This window comes from Ailuropoda melanoleuca, chromosome 17 (assembly GCF_002007445.2).
Source record: "Ailuropoda melanoleuca isolate Jingjing chromosome 17, ASM200744v2, whole genome shotgun sequence".
NCBI classification, from domain to species: Eukaryota; Metazoa; Chordata; class Mammalia; order Carnivora; family Ursidae; genus Ailuropoda; species Ailuropoda melanoleuca.
Window position 1 is genome coordinate 10,260,634 of NC_048234.1, and position 16,050 is coordinate 10,276,683.

At 37.3% G+C, this 16,050-nt stretch overlaps 1 protein-coding gene across 15 annotated transcripts in view; it reads left to right on the top strand.

Annotated features, from left to right (window-relative positions):
• NCOR1 (nuclear receptor corepressor 1) overlaps nt 1-16,050 on the top strand; it is a 144,181-nt gene that overhangs the window by 50,198 nt on the left and 77,933 nt on the right. For 10 of the 15 annotated variants that reach the window (XM_034646883.1, XM_034646895.1, XM_034646888.1 and 7 more), the window contains exons 6-12: nt 3,257-3,370; nt 8,855-8,911; nt 9,432-9,484; nt 9,817-9,843; nt 11,928-11,994; nt 14,381-14,553; nt 15,439-15,529. In XM_034646883.1, coding sequence (XP_034502774.1) covers nt 3,257-3,370; nt 8,855-8,911; nt 9,432-9,484; nt 9,817-9,843; nt 11,928-11,994; nt 14,381-14,553; nt 15,439-15,529 — 582 coding nt within the window. The remainder of the gene's footprint in view (nt 1-3,256; nt 3,371-8,854; nt 8,912-9,431; nt 9,485-9,816; nt 9,844-11,927; nt 11,995-14,380; nt 14,554-15,438; nt 15,530-16,050) is intronic. The other 5 variants (XM_034646886.1, XM_034646887.1, XM_034646897.1 and 2 more) reach the window with 1 other exon arrangement.

Here is a 16,050-nt window from a genome sequence, read left to right on the forward strand (position 1 = left end):
TTGTTCTTTGGGTGTTTGGTAGAACTTGGTAAAATCGGCTGGGTCTGATGGGTATTTGTGTGTGTGAAGATTTTTAAAATTCAACTTAAATTAAGTTCTCTTTCTTCTGGATATAATTTTTCCCTTCATTTTTGGAATATAATTATATGTTCTCTATCACAAGTTCTGCTTCTCATATCCTTTCTTTGGTTTTATTCTACTCTTTTATAACTTTTTTTTTTTTTTTAAAGATTTTATTTAGTTATTTGACAGAGATAGAGACAGCCAGCGAGAGAGGGAACACAAGCAGGGAGAGAGGGAGAGGAAGAAGCAGGCTCATAGCAGAGGAGCCTGACATGGGGCTCGATCCCACAACGCCGGGATCACGCCCTGAGCCGAAGGCAGACGCTTAACCGTTGTGCCACCCAGGTGCCCCCTTTTATAACTTTTTAACGTTAATTTCTTTAGCTTTTCCCCCCTTTTTCCTCTCTCAGTGTACTAGTTTTAATAAGTTTTAATTTGTAATATTTTTTATTATCCATTGTGGTTTCTTTTTTGACCCCTGCATTAATTAAAATTATTTTCAAATTTTTAAGTATATAATTTTTTCTTGATTACTTTTGGTTATTTGATTTCTAATTTTATTGTGGCCAGAGAGTGTGGTCTTTCATACCTAGTCTTTTGAAATTTTTGGTACTTGAATTTTGGCCTAGTATGATGATCAGTTTTTATAAAAATACTTTGGTCATACTTGAGAAGAATTTAAATTCTGTACTTAAAAAAAAATTACCTAGTCTTACCTCATTTTTGTCTGTAACTTCTCAAATTACCACTATGATTTTGGATTTGTCCCTAGTAGTTCTGAGTTTTTAAAAAATTGAGGTAAAATTGGCATACAGTATTGTATTTTTTCGGGCACACAACATAATGATTTGATATTGGTATGTATTGCAAAATGATCACCACACCAAGTGTAGCTAACATTTGCCACTGTACATAGTTAACAAAATTTTGTTTCCTTATGATGAGAACTTTTAAGATCTACTCTGTCAGCGACTCTCAGATAAGCAGTGCAGTATTATAACCATAGTTGCCATACTGTACATTAATTATATCCCCATGACCTTCCCCCCCCCGCCAACTCCTAGTCTGTGGCAACCACCAGTCTGTTCTCTCTGTGAGCTTGGTTTTCTTTCAGAGTCTACGTATAAATGAGATCATACAGTACTACGCTACCCAGGCGCCCCTGTTAGGCTAATTTTTAAATCTCATCATGTCAAAAAAAATGACCTTGCTTTAAAGAAGTGCTCAGGGGCGCCTGGGTGGCTCAGAGGTTAAGCATCTGCCTTAGGCTCAGGGCGTGATCCCAGAGTCTTGGGATCAGTCCCCGCATCGGGCTCCTCTGCTGGGAGCCTGCTTCTTCCTCTCCCACTCCCCTGCTTGTGTTCCCTCTCTCGCTGGCTGTCTCTCTCTCTCTGTTAAATAAATAAATAAAATCTTAAAAAAAAAAGTGTTCAGCCGTCTTTTATTTATTGAGTCATGTTAAATTTATAATAATATGCCTGACAATTCTTTTAAATATCAGTGGGTCTGATTCTGCTCAGTTGATCAGATCTGGTCTTTCTTCTTTAGTTTCTTCGCTTGTGAAATAGCAGTAATACTGGTAATAAAAACCGCTAAATTATGTGATCATTGTATGATATGTGGCATATAGTAAATGGTAATGTGTAACCCATTATGATAATTAAAGAAAACGAAATATATGACCATTATGAGATATATAGGAGTTACAAATTTTATTGAGGACTATAAAGGGCAACTTGAGTAAATAAAGAAATATACCACAGATGCATAGAAACACAGTATTAATAATTTTAATGTGAACATCATTAATATATATAATTGTGTTTTATACAATTTCAATAAAAATTCTAACTAAGTCTTTTCACGTTTGCAAAATTATTGTAAAGTTCATGTTAAAGGACAAATAAGTGAGGGAATTTGTATCTTTTGTTTTTGTTTGTTTTTAGTCTTTCTGTTACAATGGTTTTGTCCGGTACTAAGAACAAAATGTGATTTCTGGAAGCTTGTTTATTCCTTTCTGCATACCCACTTAACAGGGATCCTAAAAGAAGGCCCTCTGAGCAAAGGAAAGAAAGGGAATGGTCGAAGAACTCAGTTCCATAGAAATGACTTCATAACTCCAAACATCTGTCGTTTGCTTATCCAGATAGCAGCCTGCAAAAGTACTTTAATTCCAAGGTGGACATGGTCCTTGAAGCTAGTCTCTTGGAGGAATTTGATTCTTAGGTTGGCTGTGGTCGGACTTATTTGACTAGGAGTCTTGACCATCAGTCTTAGTACAGATAATTGTTTCCTTCAGGCTTTAGTAGATATATCTATCTTTACCCAGTGTCTTTGCTGTCATCTCAGGCAGTAAACTTAAATTCACAGGCTATGTGTTGAGCATATAGTGGGTACAGGCCCTGGCTTAAGTGCTGAAAACTGAAAAGCAGTGAACCAAGCAAAGTCCCTTCTTGGTTCAGTAATAATTGTAGGTAATATTTACCGAACATGTATAGTTGTAATGGGCTTGATACATATTGAGTTATTTAATCTTCTCAGAAATTTATGTAGTAGATAGGATTCTCCTACCTTATGTATGAGTGGTTTATATACTTGCTCAGGATTGTAGTAAGACCTAGAAAGGATCCTAGGATCCCACCCCTTGTAAAGGGTGACCCTAAGGCTCAAACCCAGGCAGAGCAATGCAGATCACGTTTTGTTTTAGAATTGTACAAAAAGCTGTAGTTTTGCCAGTGCCTCTTGACTGCAGAATATAAAGATTGGCAGAGGGGCTGAACACGGGGCTGTTCTGAGTTAAGGATTAGTCTGTAAATGCGCTACCATACTCTTCCTACCAGACATTGGCGCATACTTTATCTATAACATATAAAAGTGCTTTTCCTGTGCTACGAAAGTAGGTCATTGTGATGGAGGTCTATGGGGTAGCTTCGTATGTTTAGCTTCTCTTATGATTTTGCTTTTAGATGGATCAGAATTAAAATATAAAAGGCTTTCTCTAATGATTATGTTATTTAGTTCTCAGTCAAAATAAATCTGATTGGATTTGTTAGAACCCTTGGGTCCATTAGACCCTAGTAGATTAGAAGATTACCCCATAGAATTGCTCAGTAGCGGGCTTTATCTCTGGCGATTAATTACGGGGAGGGGTGACTGCATCAGATGCCTGATTCTTTCTTTCTGGGTCTCCTAGCAACAGCTCGAGGAAGAAGCAGCTAAACCTCCTGAGCCTGAGAAGCCCGTGTCCCCTCCTCCCGTGGAGCAGAAACACCGCAGTATTGTCCAAATTATTTATGATGAGAATCGGGTAAGCTCATGCCATTTCTTACAGCACAGGCCTTTGGAAGCACTTGGCTAAGCCTTTTTAAATTACCGATGTGTTCTGTGGTAATGTTAATTGTATCAAGACCTGATTTCTGTCATAATTTTTAATGGTCTTAAACTTTGACTTATGCTTGATGGGTTTTGTTTCCTTTGAGATTGAAGAAAAGTGGGAGGTGTATCTTAATATTTTATATATTATATTGCATAAATATTATTTAATGAGAGTATAATTTTGTCAACTGAATTTCTCTCCTGTCATATAAAATTGTCAAGCAAGTTTGTAGCACATAATACGAAACAAGCCATTCTGTAGTTTTTCACTTTCTAAAGGACGTTTGATGTCAAATACTGATACCATCCTATGAGAGATGGGTCATCGGATGTGGAAATGACTTGCATTGTTAGTTTTAGAATTGATAGCTGGGCCTTAGTTTGAATCTTAGTTAATAAAGTGTGAGACCTTTAGGTAGGCTTTGCATTTTTAGCTTTATTAAAACAATTTCTTCTTTCATACTTATAATTAAAAGTATGCATTGATTTAGGAAAGCCGGGCCTCAAGTCATGAATAATTTTGTGATGGCAAAGTTAGTTTTTGGCTGGAATCCAGCCCAGGAACTAGCAGTTGAAGGGAAATGGATTTCATCTTAATGTGAAGAAAACTTTCCAACAGAGCTGCTTACCATTGGGCTTCTAGAAGTTCCCAGTGTAAAAAAGAATATGCTTTAAGTACTAAGAGAAGAGGTTTGTTAGCTAAAGATGATCATAAGGTAGAGGTTGAGACTGTTGTTTTCATTGGTTTTCTGTGTAGTGAGTGAAGTCATCAGAATCAGTACATCTCATACAGGCAGGCTATACTTCATGATCACCCAGTTCCTGAAGGAAATTGGCCTTAAGGAAAGCAACTGTGAATTAATTATTACATATACACTTAAAGGAATGATCTTAGACCAGATATACACGTATGTGTGTATATAGATAGGTAACTGAAAGTCATCAGATATATAGTAGGATAATGGTAAGTGTCACAGGTAGGTGAAAATATGGGCAATTAATGTTATTTTTGTGGCTGGGTTCAAAATTAGTCCAATTTATTGAATGGACAGAGCAATCTCCTTGAGGATCTGTTTGAAGATCTCTCCAGTGAGAATGAACTATACGTAAAGCAAGTGGCAAGGATGGCTTCGTAGCTTTCCTGGAGGGGCAGTGACTCTGATCAAGCCGGAGTGTGGCCCAAGGTTGACAGGTGCTCCCTTGTTTCAGGAGAGCCAGGAACATGGCGTTTTATGTGGAATCTCCTGCTTTTAAAAAAGTGCTCTGTAGAACAATAAAATACTTCATGGACTGATGGGCTTCATGGCCAGTTTAGGACCTCAGTGATAAAGTAAATAGGGATTAGAGCTAACAGTGGAAAAGAGTCTTATAAAGTAAAATTTTGACTTCTTAGTGTGAGGCAGTTTTCAAAGAAATTGAATTCGGTGATATTTATTACTTGACTGAATTTCTTAATTAGCCTTGTCATTACTCGTGAATTCTGTGATTAACTAGGATGTGAGGACTGGAAACTATTGAACAAGATCTGATGGAGAGTTTAATTTGTGTTCAATTTTTATAGATCTGTGTTTTCTTTTAAAAACATTTAAAAAAAAATATTTTTTATTTATTTGACAGAGAGAGAGCATAAGCAAGGGGAGTGGCAGAGAGAGAGGGAGAAGCAGGCTCACCAAGTAGGGAGCCCCATGTGGGGCTCAATTCCAGGACCCTAGGATCATGACCTGAGCCGAAGGCAGACGTTTAACGACTGAGCCACCCAGGCTTCCCTAGACCTACATTTTCATTAATTAGTGTAGTAAATGTTTCTTGGGGCCCAGCAAGAAAACTAAACACTTCTCTCAGACCTCTTCTTTCCACTTTGGTATATATATATTGAGTTTTGTGGTGTATTCTGTGAAGAATAGAACATCCGAACTTGAAATCTCTCTTAGTGTGAGATGTACAACGAGGACTATTTTTAGCTCACAGTAGCTGTAGAAATCATCTTTTTACACATCTCCTCCTTTTGATTGCCCTGCTCTGAGTCGTCTGCAGTGTTGTAGAGCTGAAACAGAGGTTCCTGGCGGGGAGGCCGTGAGAGCACAGCTGGGCCTGGGGCTCAGGCTGTCTGTCTCACTGCTGCTCACCCCGCTGCCTTCTGTAAGGCCTCCACGGCCTTCTTGGCTTTCTTTAATGAATGACCTTATCTGTTTCGACGCCAGAGGAAAGGAGAGATGGGTGAGGGCAAGAGGATATTTCTCTCTTGTTCCTTGTTTGGCAGCAGTCTATACGGTTGGGAGTTAAGCCAAATGTGGCTTATGAGATAGGGGCCATTATCTTGTATTAGGCATCTTTCGTTTCTTTAGAAAGTTAGTGGGAGGAAGAAAGCTACCCAAGTGACTGTTAATTTTAAAGTTGGCTTCCTGAGAGAAAAGTTGTTTTGCATCATATTTAAACTTTAGACTGAGATTCACTTAGTCTCTAACCAGACTCTTCTGGACTATTTTTAACTGTTCAGTTTGCTGTTACCCTTCCCCGTTGTCAGTTCCAAAAATATTTATAAATGCTCTAATTTCAAAATTCTAATACATATAGAAAAGGGGGTGTGTGGAGTGTGGTCTTGAAAGATATCTTGTTTATTTTTTGATTGTGTGATTTGGAAGTTAAAGTGACAGCAGAAGAAAGAAAGCATTGACAGGAGAAAGTATACTTAGTGCCAGCAAGCTCTAGTCGCCTAGGCCAGTGTCCTGGGCAATCTGTTTCCCTCTCTTTGCCACGCTGTAGAGTTAATGAGTGAAGGGCATCGGTCCTGCCTGCTAAATAGTGGTCTCGTCAGTTGCTTCTCTCTTCCTCATTTGGCAGTAGCTTACGTGAGCCCTCATCACTCACATAGATAGTTAGTGTCCTTCCTTCAGCCTTTTTTCTTTCTAACCGGTTCTTCATCTGAGTCCCCTTACATGATTCTCCAAATAAAACCTTTTGATTATTTCCCACTTTTTGCAGAACAGGCTAAACTTTTTATCAGTGCTTACAGGCCTGCCTGCCTGGCAGTTGGCCCAATTCTCCTTTCTGAAGGCTGTCCTCCCAGAATAGGTTTGAATGTTCCCCCTGAAGTTGCTCCTACCTTTATCCCTGGATGTTCCCCTGCCTTCAGGCATGCCCTTGTCTTGTCTTTCTTGTCTGTTGAGTGTGCTCAGACTTCAACCCTGCTCAAGTATCATTTCCCCCATGAAGCTTTTCAAGACCCCTTTTCCTCCTACTTATCATTGTTTCTTTAGTGTCTACTGAGTGCCTGGCACATAGAACATATCAGCATGTTTGAGGAATTAAGTACTTCTGTCTGTAGACTTAGGATACGAATTATAATATGGAAATGTGAGGGTTTTAAATTAAATTTTTTTTCTGCTAAACTTGATAAGTTAATGTGTTCTTAGCAGTTAAGCCAACGTGAAGTCAAATACTTAATAAAAGTTTGCATAACTTTAATCTTAGGGTCTGCAAGCATCTTAAATACCAGCTTTTAAAATTAGCTCTGAAAAGTCAAGTGCCTTTACGTGTTAGGATACTAGTAAGTATTTGCCGTAACATAATTTTACTCCCTTGTCTCTCATTGTTATTTGTGGACAGTTCCACTTAGCCTGCCTGTTCTTGGTATAGACTCTAACACGGAGTGCCTTGAGAAAGCAAATTTAAGGGGTGCCTGGCTGGCTCAGTGGAGCGTGCGGGACTTGATCTCGGGGCTGTGTGTAGACATTACTAAAAATAAACTAAAAAAAATGGAAAGCAAATTAAAAAAAAACTGGTGAGTGTTGGGTCTGGAGAAAGTTAGTTGCAGGTGCTAGATATTTCCAAATTTATTTATGGTAATGTTATTTATGTGTTATTTAATATGTGTCTGTGGCTAATAAATTTGAATTTTATGATGGTTACGTTTTGACTTCTTGAGTTGTTTGTTCTCAGCTGGAGAGTTTTTTGATTGTTGTCACTTGGAGGAGAGATGGAGTGCTACTGGCATCTAGTGGGATACTGCTAATATCCTGCAATGTGTAGGACAGTCCCTAGAACACGTTTATCTGGCCCACAGTGGTAATCGTGCCAAGGTTGACAAATCTTGCCTTTAAACTATCTATAGAAATAAGATCTGCTATGCAAATTTAATGGATTTTTATGGTTTTATATTGACTTTTTTGCTATATTTATTTCTCAGTAACCTTTTAAGTTTCTTGGAGTGTGGAAAGTGCTTTACAGTATTTTGTGCTTCTTAACGCTTCCTAGTTCTTTTCATGTAATATATGCTAAATAAATATTTGACGGATTGATTTTGATTGATGAGCAAGACGGAAGGAGAATATTTATCTTAAGGGAACATCTTTCTTTACACTCGGGGAATACTGATTAATACCCGTTCCCATTTGTGTGTCACATCAGAAGCCCTGGAGAGCTTCCCAGCAGCAAATGCATTGAGGTGGGCGTCTGCGCGGCAGACAGGGAGCCATTGTTACTAAGGGAATGTTTTGGTAGGAAGAGGGACTTGAGAACCACTGACAGATTTGGTGGTCCTATAATTCCAGTTTATTTTTTTATTTTGTTTTATTTTTTAAAGATTTTATTTATTTATTTGACAGAGAGACAACCAGCAAGAGAGGGAACACAAGCAGGGGAGTGGGAGAGGAAGAAGCAGGCTCCCAGCGGAGGAGCCTGATGTGGGGCTCGATCCATAACGCCGGGATCACGCCCTGAGCCAAAGGCAGACGCTTAACGACTGTGCCACCCTGGCGCCCCTATAATTCCAGTTTAAACATCTTTAGCTTCGAATTTGTTATATTCCGTCTATTAAAGGACAATTTCTGTTAGATAGCACATTGGTCTAGATTTTTACTTTTGAAAACGGACTGTAAAAAATATTTAATTCATCATTTATTGACTATTGAACACTTGAGAAATTCAGACTAGTTGCTTCCTCTTCCGTTATTACACAGGTTTTCTTGTAGCTAGAATATAAGATCATTAGAAGCTTTTCTTCCAAGAGATCAGTTTGGCTTACAACAGTAAAGACTGGCAACTTTATAGTATTTTATGTTTTTAAATTTTTATTAAAGACATTAGGAGTTGAAGTGTTGAGGGATTCATTTCTAACAGGGAATCTGTGTTCCCTCTCCCTAGAATCTTGAGATCTGTTTGCTGTTCACAGTTCTTTAGGTATTACTTTCAGTACAAATGTGAGGCTTTGACTTAATTTGGTGAGGAAGCTATGAAAACAAAAGAGAGTATTTCAACTTGCCATACGAAAAGAGTATTTGAAAATAAGGAAAGTTCAACTATAGAGTAGTTTTTAGGTAAATATTATTAATTGATAGTGATTTTGCACTTCGGTAATTTTAATTATAAAATAATTAAATATAATTTTTAATTATAAAATATAATAATGTCTTTGTAGAAAAAAGCAGAAGAAGCTCATAAAATATTTGAAGGTCTTGGCCCCAAAGTTGAACTGGTAAGTAAGAAATTCCTTCTTTTTATGTCTAGTGGTTTTTTTGGTAGTCATTTTTCTTGGGGTAAGATGGACTACAGTCTGTCTACTTTGGGATGGGATCTGGATAGTACTTTTGTGGTAAACTTTAAAATAGTGGTGCACAGACTTGGTTACTTTGCAGAAGTCTTGTCCTGAGCCGGCCATTTAATCTTAAACACAAGGTAGAAGCAGGAAGAAGTAAGAACAGAAATAGAGCTCTTGAGACCATATGTTCTTCGTTTGCCTTTGAAATTAAAAATCTGTGAATAAATGTATTTCTTATGGGATATGGTGAATTTATAAACATTTTTATGGGAGTGGCATTAATAAGAGTGGGGTAAAGAGAATTACTCAGGGAACCTGGAGGTCTGGAGATTTTGGTAGGGCGGGTATTGTGAAGATCCATGAGTACTAGGCTTACATTAAAATATAAACCGTTTCTTCGTATTTTCATAGATGTGTGTACAACATTGTATATGTAAATATTTGATTTATTTTATAGCCACTGTATAACCAGCCATCGGATACCAAGGTGTATCATGAGAACATCAAGACGTAAGTATTTATCATCTTTGGAGTTCTTCAGTTAAAGACCATATATTCTATTAAAGAGATCGTTATTATGTTATCTGCTGACATTATAATATAGTGTTAGGTGTGTTTTAGATTTGTGTAATTTGCTGTCGTTTTACTATATGTTATCTTCCTCTGGCTTCTTGGGGGTTGGGGTAACAGCTTTGAGTTTCCGAGGCCAAAAAAAATGAAATAAATTATTGCATAAAACTAGCTGGTTTTATGATCTGCTAGTAAAAAAGGTGAATACTTAACATTGAAATGGCTTACCTTGAGGCTTGAATTTTTTGCCTCCTGTTTTGTCTTTTTTTCAGTGGAGTACCTGCAAGGCGCATGATGAAGTAAGATAATGAAGCTTTTTCATTTAAGACTAGTGATGACACCGTCCCCCACCAAGCCACATCTGCCATTGCAAAGTAGAAGTGCCACGGATCATTTTATCATTATTCAAAATCCTATTCTAGGGAAATCCCTTCCATGACTCTTGCTAATGACGGTATTTGTAGACCCTTCTGCCATTTAATGTCCTGGTGCCTTGGAAGCGCTCGGTCACCTCACGTGGGTGAGGAGACTTCTCCAGAATGTAGTTTGCTTAGCCTTGCTCATCCTAGATACCAGGCCTTTATGGATGCAGATTTTGGAATAAGAAAATAAGTGAAAAGAAAATCTGATTTCTTGATCTGATGGAAGTAAGAGAGGAAGCTAGATAGGTATCTTTTTTTTTTTTAATTATCATACTTTAAGAGAATTTAGGTGAATTATTCTTAGTTTGTAACAAAAATGTGGTATTTCTACTTTATGTCTTATTAAGAATAATCAGAACATTTAATTATTTACTACTATAGTTACTAATGAGCACATTGGTATTTATACATATCATATATATTTTTTCTTTTAAAAAATTTCTTTCTGAGAGTATGTGCAATAGTTGACTACTTTGCAGAATTGGTGGCAAATATAATTTGCATGGTAGTATGCATGAACAAAATTGAAATTTGAATAATTTTAACTTTTGTTAAATAAGTGGTTTATAGTAAAAGTCATATACTTAGAATTTTTCTGTGAGATGCTGCTATGGTCTTGACAACCCTTAGAAGTAGGCTTAGGCAAAACTCATAAAATATACCTTGTTCTGGAACTGTTTAGCTGTTTTAGCATTTTTTAAAAGGAGCATAGCAGATAAAATCTAGTTGGCTACTTTTAATGATTTTTTTTCCCCCCACAAAGCTTCAGTTATGTTTGTGTTCTGTCTTTTCCCCCTCATATTAGCTAGAGAGCAGCTCTGTCTGATTTATTTCATGCTGTCTACTTGCCCGACTGCAGTGCTTAGCGCACTGTCCTGGGATGGGTTACTGACTGGCTGACTTCTTAAATCCTAGGAAACATTTTAAATTATATTTATTGATTATCATTTGCTTTTGAGTAGCACGTAATTAAAATTAGAGCAAACTGAATATATGGTAACGCTTTCACTGTACGTCACCTTGTGAAATAACCATTTACTCAGCTGCATGCGTCCATATGAATCGTGTAGTAGCTCTTTTCTCATCACCGTCATTTGCTTTGTATGAAATAGCAAATATACCTTTTAATAATTCTTTTCATGTCTTGGCTACTTTTCCATATAGCCAGCTCCTGACTGTCCACGCTAATTTGAGTGGAGCCAGTGTCACTGTTAGTCCTGAGTGGCAGATAATCCAAAAAATTACTTCTACTTGCCTTGGCTTTGTATTTATATTTGAATAATCAGCTTGAAATCCTTTCTGGAAGTAGGTGGGGTATAAATATTTATATTTGAACCTGCATGTCATTGTTTTTTGAAGGTCACAATGCTTCAGATTTAAGAAGTGTAACTGTTTAATTAAGATGTGAGAAGTCTTCCTGTCTTGTCACATTGCCCTCCATGACTTCTTAGAGTGGTTTGTGTCATTTCTGTGACTGAAGGAAATCTTCTGTGTAAAGCAGAAGTCCCCTCTCTCTATGTTGGTATACATTCTCATAGAAGGGAGGTCAGCACCGTACCCTGGGGTAGGGAGGTAACTTTAGAAGCCTTTCCTTCGCTTTTACCTCCCCTCCTCCAAGAGTGCACAGAGATGTTTATATCACCAGAATTCTTAAGAAGAATCAGTGACTGTGTAATTATAACTTGAAAATATTTGCCTTACACTTGGATGTAATAACTGTAAAATCAACTATTTGTATAAGAGGGTCAGTTGCTGTAGAGTGGGAGGAATTTTAGTCAGTTCTAATTATTGCAAAAGTCTTATTTTGCAGGGTGAAAAAATTAAGATTAACTTTGATTACATCAGATATTCCTAAGTGATCTTTGCTTGTTTTTCAGTGTCTCTGAAAAAAAAAAAAAAGTGAATGCATTATTAAATTGTGCTTTTTCTTAATGTCATACAACCATATTTTTCTCTTCTAGAAACCAGGTGATGAGGAAAAAACTCATTTTATTTTTTAAAAGAAGAAATCATGCAAGAAAACAAAGGGTGAGGTCCTATCCTTTAACTGAAATTTGTACAACTTTCCCATTCATGCTCATTTAGGCATTCGCTTTCCCTTTCTTAGAGTGATTCTTGATTATATTTGAGAAAAGGTTGCCGATTTAGAAAGTAACTATAGAAATGACTTAAATATAAATCTCCTTCTAGCAGCAGTTGCCATTTAATATCATTATCAAATTAATTTCTTTGGTCATCTGTGTAGAACATTTTCATCTAGCCAAAATAAAGAAAATGGTGAGTAGTTAAAAAAAGAATATGAAAGAGAAATAGGATGTTCAACATTTAGTCTCTTAAACCCTCAGACCAATGTGGGTAAGTTACAGTCATGCTGAGTAGACATTACTGTTCGTTCTTATTAGGAACCGGGTCAGCTAAAGTTCAGCATTTTGAAATTCAGATACTTTTTCATATTTATTATATGACTTGCAGCCCAGAAGTTTTGTGGTTCTAATGTTCATGGAAATGAAGTTAAAGAAAATATAATGCCAATATACTTCTTTTCACAATATGTTCATACTAAATTCAGACAGACTGTTGATTCATTTAAATTCAGTTGCTTACCAAATAAATGATGTTCTTTAATTCACATCAGAAAGGAGCCGTGTACCTTATATTTAGTGACGTGACAGTTGAATGAATTGTAAAGCTCAAGAGTCAGCGGCTTTTACTTGATACGTAATTTCTAATGTAATTTGCCAGTCTGGTCCTTCAGATAACTATCTTTAAATTACTGTTTTTTGTTTTTGTTTTTGCCAAAAAAAAAAAAAATACAAATATTAAGTAAGAAACGACTAAAGCATTTTTTTTTCTGTCCAGTAATTTTGTTATAATTGTGGTAATTTAATGTCTGGTGATGCAAACATAGAAGCATAGACTTCGTTTTCATGCTTCACAGTCTTTAGTTACAACGTTTACGTGTTCACTGATTTGTTTAATAAATATTTATTGGCTGTTTACTCTGTCCATGTATTATTCTACAAAGGTGAGCAAGATAGCCATATGGTTTTGACCCTTGAAGCATACAGTGTAACTGGGGGCAGATGAGTCAGCAGGCAGTTACAGTATCGTGATCACACTGTGGGAAGGGACATACGGATGACTGTGGGAGCATACAGGAGGGACAGCTAATGCTCCGTGTATGAATCATAAAGGGAAGTTTGCAGGAAAACGAGAAACTCTGGAAATCTGCACAGGCAAAGGGAGCCGCCAAAGCGAAGGTCTGGGAGGTGGAGGGAGTGTGGCAGGTTGCCAGGAGCCCGGCAGAAATGTGGCCGCTGAGGGAAGAGGGTCAGTTCGCACACAGGAGGTCCACCTTCGAGACTTTGGGTTAGATCCCCAGGGCATCTTTTAAGTGTTTGAACTGAGAAGCGAAATGTTCAGGTTTGTATTTTAAGAATTTGCATCTGGCTCCACCATTAAGAAGGCCTGGGAGACAGTTCAGAGGCTCTTACTGTGATGTAGGTAAGGGGTAATGTTGGCCTGGACTGAGGAGCTCGCTAGAGATGGAGAAAGTGAAGGACGCAGAAGACACCTGGGGGTTGAATGGCTGGCAAGTGTCTGGGGTGGCTCAGGTCGTGAGGAGGGTAATGTTCTCCTCTCTGGTGCCACTTTCTTGAGGGGACCGCTGTTAATGGTTTTTCATGAGTCCTTCTACACCTTTTTCTATACGTGTGTTGTTGACACGTTCACAGTTCTGTGCTCATAATGGAGGCTTCTTGCCTCTCTTTAAAAAATGAGATCATACATTACTCATTTCTCTAAAAGGATTAATTCTTGGTTTCATGTAGTTCACTACATTTCTTTTTACCATAAAGGACAACCAATTTCTGCCTTTTCCAGACTATCAAAAATGTTTTTTAATAAGATAGCATTATTTATAATAGCAAAAACCTTCGAGTCATCAAAGCCTCCAGCAGTAGAGGAACGGATAGAGCATGAGTGTTTTCTCTGACAGATTGTAAGGAAAACACCAAAATGTAAATATATTTGCCGTTGGGTATTGGGATTATGAACTACTCACATGTTTCTATTAGTAATTTTCCATTTTTTTGACAATGAAGACATATATTATCAGGAAAATAATAAAAGCTGGCGAGCTACTATAATAGCTAATTAATTAATTAATGCTAGTCTTAATGTTAACTAAAAAAATCTGGCCCAAATATGCTGTATATGCTGATCTTTGTAGGAAACAGAGCTCTTTTCTCTCTCTCATCTTTCAGATCAAGGACAGCTTTTCATTCACAATTGAGTCCTAGGCCAAATGTACTTCTGACTTAGCCTTAAGAAGTAGCATTTACTTTATAAAGTATTAGGTTTGTCAGATGACAGAGTTTAGTTTAATTATTAATTTGCTACGGGTATTTAATAGGAACAAAAAATCTGCCAACGTTATGATCAGCTCATGGAGGCATGGGAGAAAAAAGTGGACAGAATAGAAAATAACCCCCGGAGGAAAGCTAAGGAAAGCAAAACAAGGGAGTACTATGAAAAGCAGTTTCCAGAAATTCGAAAACAAAGAGAACAACAAGAAAGATTTCAGCGGTAAGTAGTTTGATGTTTAATGGCTGTGCTCTTTCCTCTCCGACAGAGTCCCACGCCTGCTCTCGCACAGTGTTAATGGTTACCTGCATCTGATATTAAGAAAGTTCATAAAGAGCCTTTCATTTCAGCTAGCAAAGATTATGTCTTGGTGAATTTAATATTAGTTTTTTATACTTAATAATGCTGTTCAATCTCAATTTAAATGCATATTTTGAAATTAATTCTTCTGCTCTTGAAAATACCTATTCCTTTAGAAATGACAGTTAAAAAGAATAGACTTGAATATTTCTTAGTTCTTCATTACTGGCCAACATGACTAAACAATATCAAATAGATGGCTAATTAAGAAATTCTTTGACATTGGTAGATAGTTTCTGATTTGTTTTTACTCTAGGGAGCAAGTGTTTTAAGTAAAAGATTTAGATTTCTTCTCCACTATCTCTTGTAAGTGTATATGTAAGCTTTAATTCTTTAATCACGATTAATCAAGTTTTTATGAGGGGTGATTGTTGTTTTTTTCCCCTCTGTAAAAGATATTTAATGTATTTTTCTAAGTCAGCTGTCCTTTACTCCGGAAGGCAAAGAGTGCTATTTGAAGTGGAAATGTCACCAGTACGTGTGGTTTTCCATAAGTTTCCCATAAGTTGTTCTACCGTTTGAACTTGGACATGCAACCTTTAAATTTTAATCTCAACATTTTAATCATTCTTCTATAGAATTCCAGTCTTCAGGCATATTACTTAAAAGTAGTGGCTCAGTAGCATTTGTTCTGTGACTTTTGTGGTTAAAAAAGTCCCATTCAGAGGAGTAATGTATATAAAAGTGACTTCATTGGTGTCTTCTTTATAAACTGCCTTTCTTTCTTTCTTTCTTTCTTATATTTAGAGTTGGGCAGAGGGGAGCTGGTCTTTCAGCCACCATTGCTCGGAGCGAGCATGAGATTTCTGAAATTATTGATGGGCTCTCTGAGCAGGAGGTAAGGAAATTAATTGACTTAGTTTTTTTAATTCATTGATTATGCAGGCATTTTAGCCTCATACCCCAGAAACTAAGGGCTTATTTGTACATAAACGAGGGAACATTTATAGAGTTTGGACTGTTCCAAAGACCGGCCAACCACTGAAGGCTTTATACCAGGCAGTCCTACGATCAGATTGGCATCTTACACAGATGGTTTTGAGAGGCGAGGAGACTGTTAACATGAAAACAAAAGCCTGAATCAGGGTGTCGGGGGCAGGGATGTGTAGGAGCCCACTGACTGGAGAGATTGATCTGAGGTGGACCTGAGGTGCTGGTGGGTTCCCTAAAGTGTGCTCTCTAGCCACAGATGCCTGGGAGATAGAGATGAGATGGCATCAATAAATCCGTGCTGAATAAGAATAAATTTCAGTCCCTAACATGAGTCTTCTGAGCTGTGTTCAAGCTATCTCTAAAGGTTGGTCCAAAAGCCATCTCCCGTTTACTTAGTTGTTCTGGTTTTGATTTTATATACTGGCT